General features: G+C 44.8%; 1 protein-coding gene across 11 annotated transcripts in view; it reads right to left on the bottom strand.

The window, feature by feature from the left end:
• Positions 1 to 13,680, bottom strand: part of sif (still life) — an 83,356-nt gene that overhangs the window by 54,498 nt on the left and 15,178 nt on the right. For 7 of the 11 annotated variants that reach the window (XM_065497433.1, XM_065497426.1, XM_065497427.1 and 4 more), the window contains exons 2-10: positions 11,308 to 11,516; positions 10,463 to 10,650; positions 9,847 to 9,965; positions 8,661 to 8,853; positions 7,061 to 7,572; positions 5,359 to 5,878; positions 3,530 to 3,802; positions 1,779 to 1,835; positions 441 to 639 (exon numbers count right to left, since the gene is read on the bottom strand). In XM_065497433.1, coding sequence (XP_065353505.1) covers positions 441 to 639; positions 1,779 to 1,835; positions 3,530 to 3,802; positions 5,359 to 5,878; positions 7,061 to 7,572; positions 8,661 to 8,853; positions 9,847 to 9,965; positions 10,463 to 10,650; positions 11,308 to 11,414 — 2,168 coding nt within the window. In that variant the 5' untranslated portion in view covers positions 11,415 to 11,516. The remainder of the gene's footprint in view (positions 1 to 440; positions 640 to 1,778; positions 1,836 to 3,529; positions 3,803 to 5,358; positions 5,879 to 7,060; positions 7,573 to 8,660; positions 8,854 to 9,846; positions 9,966 to 10,462; positions 10,651 to 11,307; positions 11,517 to 13,680) is intronic. The other 4 variants (XM_065497435.1, XM_065497437.1, XM_065497428.1 and 1 more) reach the window with 3 other exon arrangements.

Below are 13,680 nucleotides of genomic sequence, written 5' to 3'. Positions count from 1 at the left end.
CCCTCAGCTTGATTCACCGTCGTATCTGCGACGGTAAAAAGGCTTTTATCATTACGTTGCCAAGGAGGGCGTTTGTCGTTCAATTTGCATTTTATCGCGCTCGATTAGCGCAATTTCGTGATTCTGAGCACGAGAGGATTACGAGCCGAGTGTAATGAGCAGAAACGAAGCCGCAGCCGGCCTAATTGTCAATTAGTTACCCCTAGGAGGAGAGCCACACAGCCCGCGTTAAATGGCGCAAGTCTCGAGACTTGGCCAGCAGCTCCCATTGCAAAGCGAATTGTCTTGTTTGTGCCAAACGCGAGTGTTTTTCACAACCTTATCTCGGCAACTTACTGCGAGTGGCTGAAAGAGTCTGGCAAAATAAATATCTTGGCGCTACTCTAAAAGTGAGGATTAAGACTGCGCCTCGGCGAGGGTAAGGCTGCAGCGTAACTTACCTGGAGTTGTGGTCGCTCAGGTAGCCGCGGTCCCGCTCGCGTTCTCGGGCCAGTTCGTTGCGGTCGCTGTAGTAGCCGTCCCGCTCGCGGTCTCGCTCGCGGGGCTCCCGGGCCGACGCGGGCCGCTCCGACGGGTGGGCCCCTCGGTTTGGCAGCGGCAGAGTCGACGACTTGTTCAAACTGGCACTGCTGCCAGGCCCTGCAAAGTGAGGTGTAATAATCGTGAGACAAGTCACTGCTAAAATGCCCTTTTGACATTCTGCTCTCACCGAATTAACTTTTATAAAAGTGCTTTTATTTCTTGGCTCGCGAATCCGACAAAAGAACTCTCCCAAAAGAACGAACGGAAAAATTGTAAGGGCGCGAGTAGGAACACTTTGCTTCTTTTCAAATGATATATTCGCTTTTATTTTACTCCCACAAAGCCATTGAATGTAGGACATGCACGCTCGGTAATTTTATGATAATTTTTCACAATATTGCGAGTTTCAAAGCGCAGCATGAGCTAAATGGAACGAGTGATGAGCGTAATTCAAACAGGGAGGAACTAAAATGAATGCAGCCTTCGCAAGTGGGGCAGAGCAGCTCCTCTTTTCAGAAAAATCGCAATTTCTCGCTGATAGGTGAAGAACGAAAAGAAGTGCTGTGCACGGAACGCAATATTAAACGCCAAGGCGGAAGAAATAAATTTACTGAAATGCGTGCACAGCAACGTTCTGCGCAAATAAATCAAACAGCTGGAAAAAAGCGTATCACTGCACTATGCTTGCGGGACTTGCTGAATGCAAAATATGACTGATGGAGGCGCCATTGTATTATTTGTCGTTCCGACTACACAACACGTTTCTGCCTGCTCTGATTGCATTTTATAAAATGCAATGCTGCACCAGGCAGTAAAATCAAATCACCCGTGCGAAAGTAGGACTTTGCGACGACACGTGGATGTGACATTTTCTGTGTATATATGCCCACCACTAATAGGTCATTGAATGGGCCAGATGAACTGGAAAGGTTCAGATTTGCCGAGAAACAAGTTTTATAGCGGATTGGAGTGCAGCGGAGCGCGAAATATATACGTTTATATCGGCAATGCATTATCTCTGGAACAGTTGCGCAATCGCTGAATGCACTCCTTTATCTGTGATTATACTTCTTCCTCGGTATCGGAAAAGCGCCGAGAGCTTTGCTAAAACTTTGCTCAGACTTCAGGTTTTTAGCCGAGGAGAGTTTTCCAAAGCTTAAGGTCTAACAAATGAATATTTAATGCGAGCCAAGTCCATTTGTTTTCTCCCGACAGAATATATAAAATCGATCTGATTGCTAAAAAGTTGTACTTACTTCTCCTAGTCGGGTACGGGCTGCGCTGATTAGATGTCGGCAAATTTTCCGCGAACTCTGCAGGAACAAGGGGCTACATTAATACTAACGAGGAGAAAACAACAAAATCGCATTTAGCGACGAGAACATGGTGTCGATCCAACGGACCGCGGAGTGTTGATATCACGACTGACTGAATCAATTAATTGCATTAATGGATTGTTACTGTGTGTGCATCAAGTTCTGGGTGCCGGTCGAAATCCATTAAACGATGATCGAATGCACAGAGTTTGCCAGAGCGTGACGACACATTGGACTTACAATCTGGGTCAATTGTTTGAATTCGCCGCGATGCGAATAGGCGCGAGGCAGTCTTGCACATTATGCAAACTGTCTGTCAGTCGGTTAGCAGGGCGCAGGGCAAAGGAGACGTGCCTGCGGCAAGCAGATTCGTAATTGGCAGGACAACAGCCGGACGGACACAACATAGTTTGCATCGTTCGTGCTTTTAAATGAGTTCTCATGCTGGATTTTACGGGGAGTTGACACACACGGCGATGACGATACGAGAGAAATAATTTAAAGCCGGCTTTAACATGGTATCACGCCAGCACACTATTTCCTCTAATTTCGCGAGCGCCGTTTGACAAGCTCCCTCATTATTCCAGCACCCAGGGTACTATTTATAGAAGGGCATTAGCAAGAGAAACAGCTAGCTTTCCGAAGCCAGCACGCGCAGTGTGGCATGTAATTCGCATTACAACAGCCGTTGTCGCGCGAGAGGGTCGTCGAGGAACACAAAATTCTACGTGTTTGTATATATGTGCACACGACGGCCGAGAGTGCAAACGGAATCTATACAAGTTTCTAATAATACATGTGCTGAGAGTGACGAAAAGCACAGAGGAACAAAAATGCATGCGTCGGGCTGGGGCAAAAAACGCACATCCAGCCTCAAAGGACATTCATTAGCCCATTGAGGCGGTGCCAGCGCGTCTAATATGTCCATAAATGGGTGCGGACACGGTGTATGTAGCACAATAAGCCGACCGTTTGATAAAATTAATCGCTGCCGCTGGCTAATTAATCACGCCCGTCCTGCCTGCAAATTTGTCAAGCACCAATAAACTGAAACGCATCATTGTATCACAGCTACGAATTACGGGGTGCTGCTACGGTTTCCGGAACGAGGTGCGCAGTTCATGTTCTGGTTGGTCGCGATGTTAAGTGGTGTTTGTTCGATAAACGGAAGCAATTTATGGCTTCTGCTGTATTGATATTCACACTCCACTTTTAAATCAATTCCGTTTCGATAGTCAACACGGAGAAGGAAGATTTTAGACACAACCAAGCCATCAGAATCAGAACAAAGCACCAATCCAGCACGAAAATGCATTTTGGCAGCCGTGAAGCGAGCGAGATTCATAAAAAGCAGTACACAAGCAGAACGAAACTGCACATATTTATGTATATCGTGTGATATGTAAAATTCGTGTATTTACATGAAACTAAGCAGTGAGCACATCACAAAGACCGTGTATAATTCCAAAACGAGAAAAAAAACAGCGGAAGGCAGGCAGAGGGGTTGATTAATATACAATCGCAGAAATGTTTCATGAAAAAAGCAGCAGTGTCGTGTGTGTTGCTGGACTGCAGGGGACACACTGACTGACGGGACACGGAGGAAACGGACAATTTCTGGGGGGTGGCGGTCAGAGAAAGAATGAGAGAGATTGATAGAGAGAGAGAGAGAGAGACAGGGGTGGGAGTACCTCCGGGGATGCTTCTGGTCGAGGCCTGTTTGTGGTGGTGGTGCTTTGCTTGGTTGCAACACGTCCTCTTGCCCGTCGGCGGCTTTTGCCCTCCAGACGCTTGCCACGTGGCGTTGGCAGCGGCCACGGCCGTCTTGACTGGCCGTCGGCCATGCAAATGGGAATGAGGGTGGTGATGGTGGTGGTGGTGGGGAGCGGGATGCTGGTTATTGTTGTAGTTATTGTTGTTGTGCAGGTGTCGGTTGTTGCTTGCGTCATTCCAACCGGCGGACTCTGAGAGAGCAGGTGCATGGGACAGAAAGAGACAGAGACAACAATTTTGAGATCAGACACACCCAAATATCGAGCCCGCGAGCGCCCGCAGTCGCGTTTGCAAAGAGAGAGGGCCTATATTTACTCTAATCGCTCATTTTTCGATTTCGTCCGCGAGAGGGTGGTGTTCGGGAGAGGAATTTTCGCTGTAGCACCAGACGTGAGATGTGAGATGGGTTGGCGTGCCCGACGCGGCCGAGGGACGATTAGATTTGCGCTCACTTTTCCAGCGCCCAAGAAAGACGGAAGCACGTTTTGTAGGGGTTTCGAGTGTGGCTGTCAGAGTTAACGAGCTGTTTTGTCTGCAAATGCGGACTGTCTGAGAGCGTGAGTACGAGAGGGGAGCTAATTTGCGAATAACTTATTCCCAAGGTGAAAATTTAGCGAGAAGCACGTAACTCGCGGCCAGAGAGCAGAACGAGAGCGGAAATAAGAGGGAGCAGGTAACATTTTCGCTACAGCTATGGCAATCCAATTTTCAGTTAAATCACAAAAAGCTCCTGCTGGGATTTTATTTTGTACTTCAAGAGCGCTCTCATCCCAAGAGCTCAATTCTGGCGGCGTATTATTCCCCTAAAAAGAACTCCCGTGGAAATCAAAGCCACGCGTGTGGTTGGATGTTGGTACGCCATTCGAGGGTTTGGAGGGAAATCTATAAATTGCTTTTCCGCGTTTATAAATTTGTCAGAGTGAAAGTGATGGGAGCTTCAACTGACTGATGAATAACGCGTCGTGCGCCGGATTTACTGCGGCGAACACACGCTCCCACTCACCGATTGTGATCACGAGAATAAACACGCTCGGGGTTTCGGACAATGCGGAATTATTTACATGGCAACGCGATAAAAGGCTTCGAAGCCAAGTAACACACCACCCACTCGATCCATTCATTTTTCGCGCGGCTGAGAGGTAGTGAATGTGTTTGGTTTGTTTGCGTGTGATTCAGAGCAAGGACCAAAAATAGAAAATCTATATATAAAGAGTGCAACAAAAACAAGAGTGCGTTATCATATGTATAATATATATAAAAGTCAAGATAGTGTGATCGTCGTAAACATGCCAAACAACAACAGAAGAAGTGACACAAGATAAAAGGAAGAGACCAATCAGAAAAAAAACAAGGAATTACCTATTAAATGGGAAAATAAGCGTGAAATGGTCAAGACCATAACCTCCCTTTCTCCTGGCTCACACTGACTTTCGGGCTATTTACAAGTTCAGAGGCCACTGACATAATCGTTTGTATTTAGCACTTAATGTTTATCGAGCGGAGACTAGAAAATTATTATTATTTTTAATTTAAACACCAGCAATTTGAGACTGGAATCGATCACTCCAGTTAATTTATGAAGCTAAAATTGCAAAATTTAGTCCACCCAGACAGATTTACACTGAATTTACATAAGTACGACCTCGTGCTGACACTAATTGAAAAAACCAGCGCGAGCGAGCGAGCGATCCCATCCAAGCAGCGAAAAGCAGCCAAACGAGAGCAGCCTCGGAAGGGGAGCACTCACCGAGGTTCTCCATGCTCTGCGTGAGGAGCGCCTCGAACGTGTGCAGACTGTATGACTCGGCGTCCATGCCCTTGGCCAGCGTGTTGCGCAGGTGCATCTCGTACTCGAGCAGCAGGCGCGACGTGGGCGAGCCGGGCGTGCTGGCGTTGTTCGGCTGGCCCTGAGGCTCCATGTCCGAGTTGTTGCCGTTGCTCGAGCTGGGCGTGGTCGCGTAGCACTGGTTGTCGAACAGCACGTTGTCCGACGGCGGCGAGTTGTCACCCCGCTCGCGCTCCAGCTCCAGGTAGAGGCCTCGGCCGAACTCATGCGCCGACCGCGAGTTGGAGAAGCGGCTGCTGCCGGCGGCCGCCGACGCCGGCCGGTGGTACGGGCCTGCCGACGAGCTCTCAGGCTCCGACATGAAGCTGCTGCCCATATCCTGCCGCTGAATGTGGCCGCCGTGGTGGTGGTGGTGATGGCCGTGGTGGTGCCGGTTGTAGCGCCGGCGCGACATCTCCGGTGAGGTAACAGGACTCTCCACCTGCAAGCAACAACATTCCATTGTAGAGTGGCTTGTACGGCTGCGACCGATTGTGTGCTTTTCCAGTCGGCGCAGCGGGGCGAGTTGTTAACGCAGAGCGAGGAGGGATTTTATGTTAATGGTCGGCGCTCCAAAGCCAACGAACGGTAATTTAATTTTCCTCAGTCAGATATACATGTTTTTATCTATGTAAATTCAAATTTAATTTTTCCTAGCTTAATTTTATAAATAAACCAAACAATTAAATTTGTAACTATAATCGTAAATAAACATTTTCTCATGTTCATTCCCAGTTTAATCATAAATTACGTAACAATCTTAAAATAAAATTTTAAAAAACATCGCAATTATATGTAAATGTTATAGTATGTGATCTAAGAATTGAAGGGGGTAAACGTTACAAAATTTCTCCCTAATAGATCGTAAAAGTTTTAACTGTTGCAAAATTTTGATAAATCCGAAAAATCATAATTAAAAATTGTTTCAAATTTTGTATAATTTAAAAAAGTTAATGTTGAAAAGATAATTTCGAATGTGCGCTTAAAGGCCATAATGGCCAAGAAACAAATTTTTTTGCGTTGATCTGTCTAATTGGTCGTATTTTCTTCTTCGGTAATTTTCCATGCTGAGGTTCTCTTGTAAATATTTTAAATATCGAACTTTTATATTAGATGAAAAACAAAATGTTTATAAATTTATTCAAACAATGTGTCTAATTATTTAGAAAACCATCCCGGAATTGGAAGAATGCATGAAAATAGGTTTTTTTCAATTCGAGTGCACTTTATTGTTGGTTTTAGTTTTAAAACGTATTTTTGCTTTGTAATAATCGCTAAGATGAGTGATAACAACTAAAATTTGTATCCTTGAGCAAAGAGAGAATTGATAGTTTCTTCCTATCTTTGAACCAAAATTTCAAAACGTGTTAATCAGATCTAAAAGTGAGCCAGTAAGCAGAGCATCAAATTTTTAGGATTCCTTTTATATATCAAACTTAAGTATTGAGATATACAGATAGTGAACAATCTAAAGCGAAAATTTCTCTGTTGCAGTTAGGAAGAAGACTAAAAAGCTTTTTCCTGTGCTTCATCTCTATTTAAAATAACACAATTTTCTTTGTATACATATTCTAGTTAGGGCATAAAAAAATTGCAACATAATGGGAAAAAATAGTAAACTGACCGAAGGCATGGGTTTGAGCATTCGCTTGAGCGTGTTGCTGTCCAGACTGATGTTGCGTTCGTTGGCGAGCGTCATGTCGTCAGTGCTTTTGCTCTTGGCGCGCTTGTGCCTGAACTCCTCGTCCCTGGAGGTTTCCGCGTCCGAGTAGTACTGCTGCTTCAGGTCGGCCAGCTGCTTGCCGCGGCGGCCAAGCTGCACGTTGCCTCCGGGCGGCGGCTGGCGGCCTGCGCTCGTCTGCTGAGCAGTTTCGGTCGTGCCGCTCTGCTGCGTGCTAACGTGGTTGGCCGCCTTGGCCTCCGGCTGCTGCTGCTGCGAGGGCTGCGTGTTGCCTCCTACGCCGCCCGCGCGCTGTCGCAGGCTGCTGTACGCCTGTTCGCCGCGTTTCGGCCCACCCTGCACGTTGTCATACAGAGAGGTGCTCGAAGTGGCGGCCGCCACCTTCTCGCTTCGCGTGGTGCCGTCGTCGCCCGACGCAGAACGCACCGACTGCGCTCGTGGAAGTGTTGACGAACCTGAAAAATCAAACATTTAATTATCTGTTTTTTAAATGCTAGAATATTTTGGGGATCTATTACTGGCTGTTTAATATGTCAGAGATGGCAAAATGGTGGTTAATTTAGTGATTTGAAATGCAGAAATAGCCCAAAAGGCTAGGGGAACGCACCGGCGCTGACTGGTTTTCGCACCTTTCCAACGGCTTTCAGGACAATAAAAAAATATGCTGTGCAGGTTACATTTACCTTGGCTTGGGACTGAAACTAAAAAAAAACAGCCCAACAAATCAAATTATCACGATTTTACTGAATTGAAGTTTATTCCTGATCTCAACTTGTTTTAAAGGGTCTGGGTTTGGACAAATAATGGCAAACATTGGAATTGTAGAAATTCTATGGCAGCCCATCATTGACAGGAAATATAGCGTGCCAAAAAGATCCCAAACAGTTTTAAAATTTAATATAAAAACATAAAAAAATAAAAGCACAACAGAATTTTGACGGTCAGATTCTTTTAAACAGTGGGACTAAATAGGGAGCTTTATGTAAGTTGCTGTACAATTTAAAAACCAAAACATTGCCAACAAGCCATTAAGCCAAAAAAAGGTGCAAAATAAAACGTTGATTGTGAAAATCTCTTTCATTTTTAAAAGAAAATGAACAAATATAACTGTAATCGGTTTAAAAATATGCAGCGATAGGCAGCTATACATTTCCTGCGTGTGAAATTGACTAATTTTTGATTATATCAAGTATTTTAGTTTTTTTTTGCAAGCATTTAAAATGTTTAATTTAGAAATTTGAATCGGAAATGCCATTTGATCTAAAATCCTACCATATTATACTCAATGAAACGAAAAGAACTAATTCTGCGACAGCAGTTTGTTAGTTTTCAGCTGATTATTGATTGGTCTGGAGCAGCAGGATGCCGATTAAAAATTCACAAGACACATGTCGAGAAGCATCTGCTGTAAAAATATTTACGACTCCCCTATCCATTAGGGCGTTGTGATGAATAACTAATGCCGGCGAGTAGCAGATGCGAAAGGCGGCTTTCTGTTGCAAATAGCTCACGCGGAGAAGACACAAAAGTAAAAGGAACTCACGATAGCGCGGGTCCTGCGCCCGCAGTCGTGCGTATTGCTCCGGGGTCATGCAGGTGCACTGGGGCTCCCGCGACCTCGACGGCGAGGCCGGCGTCGACAGCGGCTTCCTTTTGGCTTTCACCTTCTGTTTCGGCGGCTCCAGGCGCAACGAGTACGACGACGAAGCCTTACGTGAGAACTTGAACGACGGCGACTGCAATAAGAAATTTGTAGTTAGTTAACCTTTCAAAAGTTCCACATCATACAACGGGGTTGCAACCAGACAACTGGTATTATCCGTTTAAAAACTATTTCTGTGACAAAGCAGAGGGCAAAGTTTTATGAAAACATAAAATATATCAATGTAATCTATCTTTGTGGAAAAATGGCTTTTTTCATGTAAAAAGGATTATTAAAATATTAAAATTCTCAATAAACGTTTAGTGGGTCGTTAAAAGTTACACTCGCTTCGTTCTTGGCGCCATTTCTCTGACAGAGCTAATTGCAAGTATTGATTAATCATTAGCATCGGCGGTTTGGAAGCCTCGAATCTGCAGTGTAGTAAAAAGCTCGGAAGATGCGCGCATTAAACGCTTTGAGTGTGCGATTGAAAAAGCAAATAACAGCGGCGTGCGATGCGCGCGGGGCAAAATCTAGTCAGCGACGTCGTCATCGTAAATAAATATAGTGAGGCGCAGTAGACCGCGAGTGAACGTCTCATAGGCCGAAATTGAATTTGCTGCAGAAGGGCGGGCACCGGATTTACGGCGCCCCATTTAATGGCGCTCGTTACAAGGCGTGAAAATTGTTAGAAAACAACGATGGCGGTGGCTGGCTGCACCGCCGCCGCTGCCGCCGCCATCGAATTGATATTACGCGGCTGGCAATGTGTGCGGCTCCGTCGTAAAATTTGGATGCAAAAAACGGACCAGATTGGGGCGCGGATCTCAATATCGAGCCGCATTCTTCGCCACCTGTACCGCCTGCTACTTTTATCGGCCCTTCTGCCTGTTTTCTCTGCTAAGAAAGTATTGATTGAGGCAGTGCAGAAAGTAGCGGCATTTTAATTTACACTCGCGAGGACGCAAAAAACGGAACGGATTTTTTTGCTATTCCTTTTCAGATTTTCTTTCTCAATCGAACTGACGGGTTAAAGGCGGTGCTGCTTGTTCACCAGGTGGCACAAGTCATTTATCATTCTACTTACGCAGCATTCTCGGAACTGCTTCGCGTCGATGGGAGACGTGAAGTTGAGGCCCCACGTGTCATTTGTCATGGGATCTTTCCAATAAACAAAACATTCTGAAGCTTGTCCGATCCGTGTGCCTGAAAATGAAGAACCAGAGTTAGAAAAGTAAAGAACAAAAATGCAAACTTTAAGTTAGCACACATTGGAAATCTGTAAATGATAAAACTTCATGGAGAGTTATTAAAGCAGTTGGCTCCTGTTTCAAAATATTTAAAATTGATTTGGTGAAATTTAATTTACGCATGAATTTGAAGGATATTATTGCTGTCAAAATATACTTTTTTCAAATATATTTGGCCGGAAATTCTGATATCAGAACACCATTGGAATTTTTGGAATCGTTAGCGGGCAAGGGGAGCGGCCAGTACATAGTGACGTCACCATTGCCCAGGGTCACCGTGTCCTAATCATTACCAGCCCTAACATTCATGGTGTCACGGTGTACTGGCCAACGCTTGTCCGCTGAAATATACAAATTTCAACAGTTCTGATTGACATATTTTATTTCAAACTAAAAAATATTTTTCAAGCCCCATTAAAATTAAACCCTTGTTGGCATTGGAAACGTGGTTACCTGGTTGCACGAGTCGGACGTCGAGAATTTTGTCGACTTGCGAGTTGTAGGCAGTAATGTGGAAAACGCACTCAGGCGAGTCCTGAATGCAGGTGATGTTGACAGGTACCAGGTCCTCTGACACTTGCTGCCATTTCACGGTACCTGCCCCACTGGCGCTCACGTGGAATACCTCGGCCCAGAGTCTGCTTCAGGTGCGAAAACAAATACAAAGTTCAATATATCAAAGTCAGGCTGCTGACCGAGCGGCTAGGCAGCCGGTCGGACGTGCCCGCCCACCGGGTTGCCTAGCACGTTTAAATTAAGGGGCCGTCCACGTAACAGCTACAAAGTTTGTTTGCTTGACAATAGTCGCAGGACGGATTTTTTACTTTCCGAAACACCGGCAAAAAAGGCCGATTGTTGCAGGTGGCAAAGTCATTTACGGCCTGCGCAATGGGCTTTACTGATGTGAGTGGAGTAACGCACATCTTGATTTGTGAGCTCTGCTCCAAATGAAACGTATTGGTAATTGCTTGCCTGGGGGTCCAGAGGTTGAAGAGAAAAGCTAGAGAGAGTCAGTTTTTGTGATTGGAAAGTAGAAGCATGCTGTGTTAAGAGAAAGAGAGAGAGAAATCAGAGATAGATGACAGTGGGCGTTAGTTTTAGGTGAGAAATGGTTGGCAATAATAACGAAAAAGAAATTTGGCGTCAAAAAATCATTGCAATCAAATGCAAACATTACCAATACAAAAAATAACCAAACTGAATGGCATTGTGGATGTGTATGAGATCAAAACTACGGAAATTTGATCGAATCCTCGTCATTTTTTTCAAATATTTTATATGTGGTGCTCGGGACTGACCTGAGAAGGTGGCCGTCTCGGCGGCGTGAAGTCTGCCAGGGCGAGTCTTCATAGCGGTACGCCTTGCGTATGAGCGGCGCGCAAGAGCAGCTCAGCTTGTTGCCCATCGCAGGGTTGGCTGATGCCTGCTGCTGCGCCTGTACTCGTCACCACGCCGCCTCACCTGAGGTCGCTGCGCCGCCCGCAGCGTTCCCCATTACGCCTCCAGCCTGAAAACAAAGACGCACACGATGAGTGATCATGTTTGTTAAGGTATTTATTTTCAAAATGGGCTTTATTGCATATAATTTGCATATTTATTTTTAAGTAGAGGGACAATGACATTCCTATTTGCTTGATTGTTTTGACTGTTGTTAATAGAATAAGTGAAACAGATCACACTGTCAGCGTTGTATTATAGTTATAATTTTATTTCTGAAATTTTTTGCGACATGAAACTAGTAAAATAAAGAACGATTTACTCAAGCTACCTTTCCTCTCGTCTTTCATAATTAGTTTGCTTCAAACCGTTTTTATTTTATCCAGATTGGCTATTATATGAACGATCATGTACAAGAAAGAACTTCATCAGCCTCCTGCACGAGTGGCCAAACGTGTTGTGGTATTATGGCATCACATTTCGCTGATGTAAACAATTTGGATTTGTGTTTTGTCTGCCAGCGTGCACCTACTCGATAATCGAGGGCAAAATAAAAATAGCTGCAGGTTCGAGAAGCTATATTTTTAACTTCAAACAGCGGCTCGAGTACGTACTTGCTCTTCCATTATTACTCGCTCCACAAATAGCGCGGCAATCGCTCGGAACAAGATGTAGTTACGCAAGTCTTGGAATGTCGAAAATAGACCGGGATCGTTTTCTTGACTATGCGTATTTTTTGGTTCATATTTCTACAGGGCTAATTTGGGATATCGCAATTTAACAATACATCTTTTGTAACTCGAATCAAATGCAAATTTTTTATTATTTTGATGTGCATTCGAGCAAGATTTTCGTGTTTGATTTGAAGCTGAAAACACAGCAAGAAGCATCATTTTAATGGCAGTTTGCTGTCTGAAACCCCCTGGGCGTAAATGCCAATGTAAATGCACGGCCGAGGGTGGAGAAACTCATAACAGCGCGATGTGTACAGCACACGAATGCAATCAGCATTCCAGATGCAGCAGAATAAGAGGGTCAGGGCCGGCGAAAAGCGAGAAGAGCGCCGTTCTCTAGAGATGAGAGCAGCGGGTCATCTGGTTCGGGGAGGCTGGCAGCGCCGCGTGCGCGTTCTTTGTTCGATCTGGGTCATGCTAATTCAGCAATGCCAATTTTTAATATTCGATGGCGGGCATCACTCGCGGAGATCCGGCTGCTCGCTCAGCGCTCGATAAAAGCGACGACCGGGAAAAATATTGACTCTTTTTCTGCTCTCTCCCTTTCCTGTCGACCCTTGCATTTTGTACAAAATAAATATAGGCTGAGTGTGTATCTGGAGTGAAATTCATTTCAGTCCTCGTGGACCACTAGTTGGCCGCGAACTATTGATTTTCTCTCGGCATTCTTGCGAGCGCACTTTAAGCGAGTGTAAATAACAGGCAGGATGGAAACTGCGCACACGAAACGGAGGTATTTTTCGATCGGACGGGGGCACCGTTGTTTTTTTCGAAATGGACAACCAATATGATAAAAAAACGCTGGATCGCGCAGTCCCGGCAAATTCGTATACACAAGAGGCACTTGATGAAAAACGGCTCTGCTCATACGTCCGTCGATGGACGCACTATTTGATTGGTCGAGCCCATCAATCACCGTTCCGATGCCTTCCTAATCAAACATATGCGCGCACAACTGCGAGTGGCAGTTGGAGAGCGCCGCTTCTAATTATAGGCTCGTATTTGTTTTTACGCGGCGTGTTTTCCTAATGCACAAGTGGTCAACAACGGAAGTAAAGATCATCTTGGCATTCGACCGCGGTAAATCCCTTCTAACGATATTACGCAGTACAACGTCCCGTATCACGCCCACTAATGCGTTTATAACTAATAACAACATCTTTTAGTGTTTAGTGCTTATGATAAATTGAAGGGAATTTGCACTTCAGGCAATCTTTATGTCGTTTTCCTGCCTAAACTCTTGCGTTGATATTGGAATTCACATGAATTTGGTAATTTAGGAAGAAAAGCATGTTGGATTTAAGTGAAAGCGATATTTTGAATCAATATGGTAGTTGGGATTGGGGTCGATGCCTAACACATGTTGAGAAATTTACCATAGTGATCATTCATGAAGCTGAGTAATCGGTTTTAATTCAGAAAAAATTAATATAATAATATTTAAAGAGCGGATATTCGGATGAACACAATTAAAACATGCATTTAATTCTGAATTTATTT

This window comes from Cloeon dipterum, chromosome 1, assembly GCF_949628265.1.
Source record: "Cloeon dipterum chromosome 1, ieCloDipt1.1, whole genome shotgun sequence".
NCBI lineage: Eukaryota > Metazoa > Arthropoda > Insecta > Ephemeroptera > Baetidae > Cloeon > Cloeon dipterum.
The sequence above is the reverse complement of the archived record's forward strand: the minus strand, read 5'-3'. Positions and strand labels throughout refer to the sequence as shown.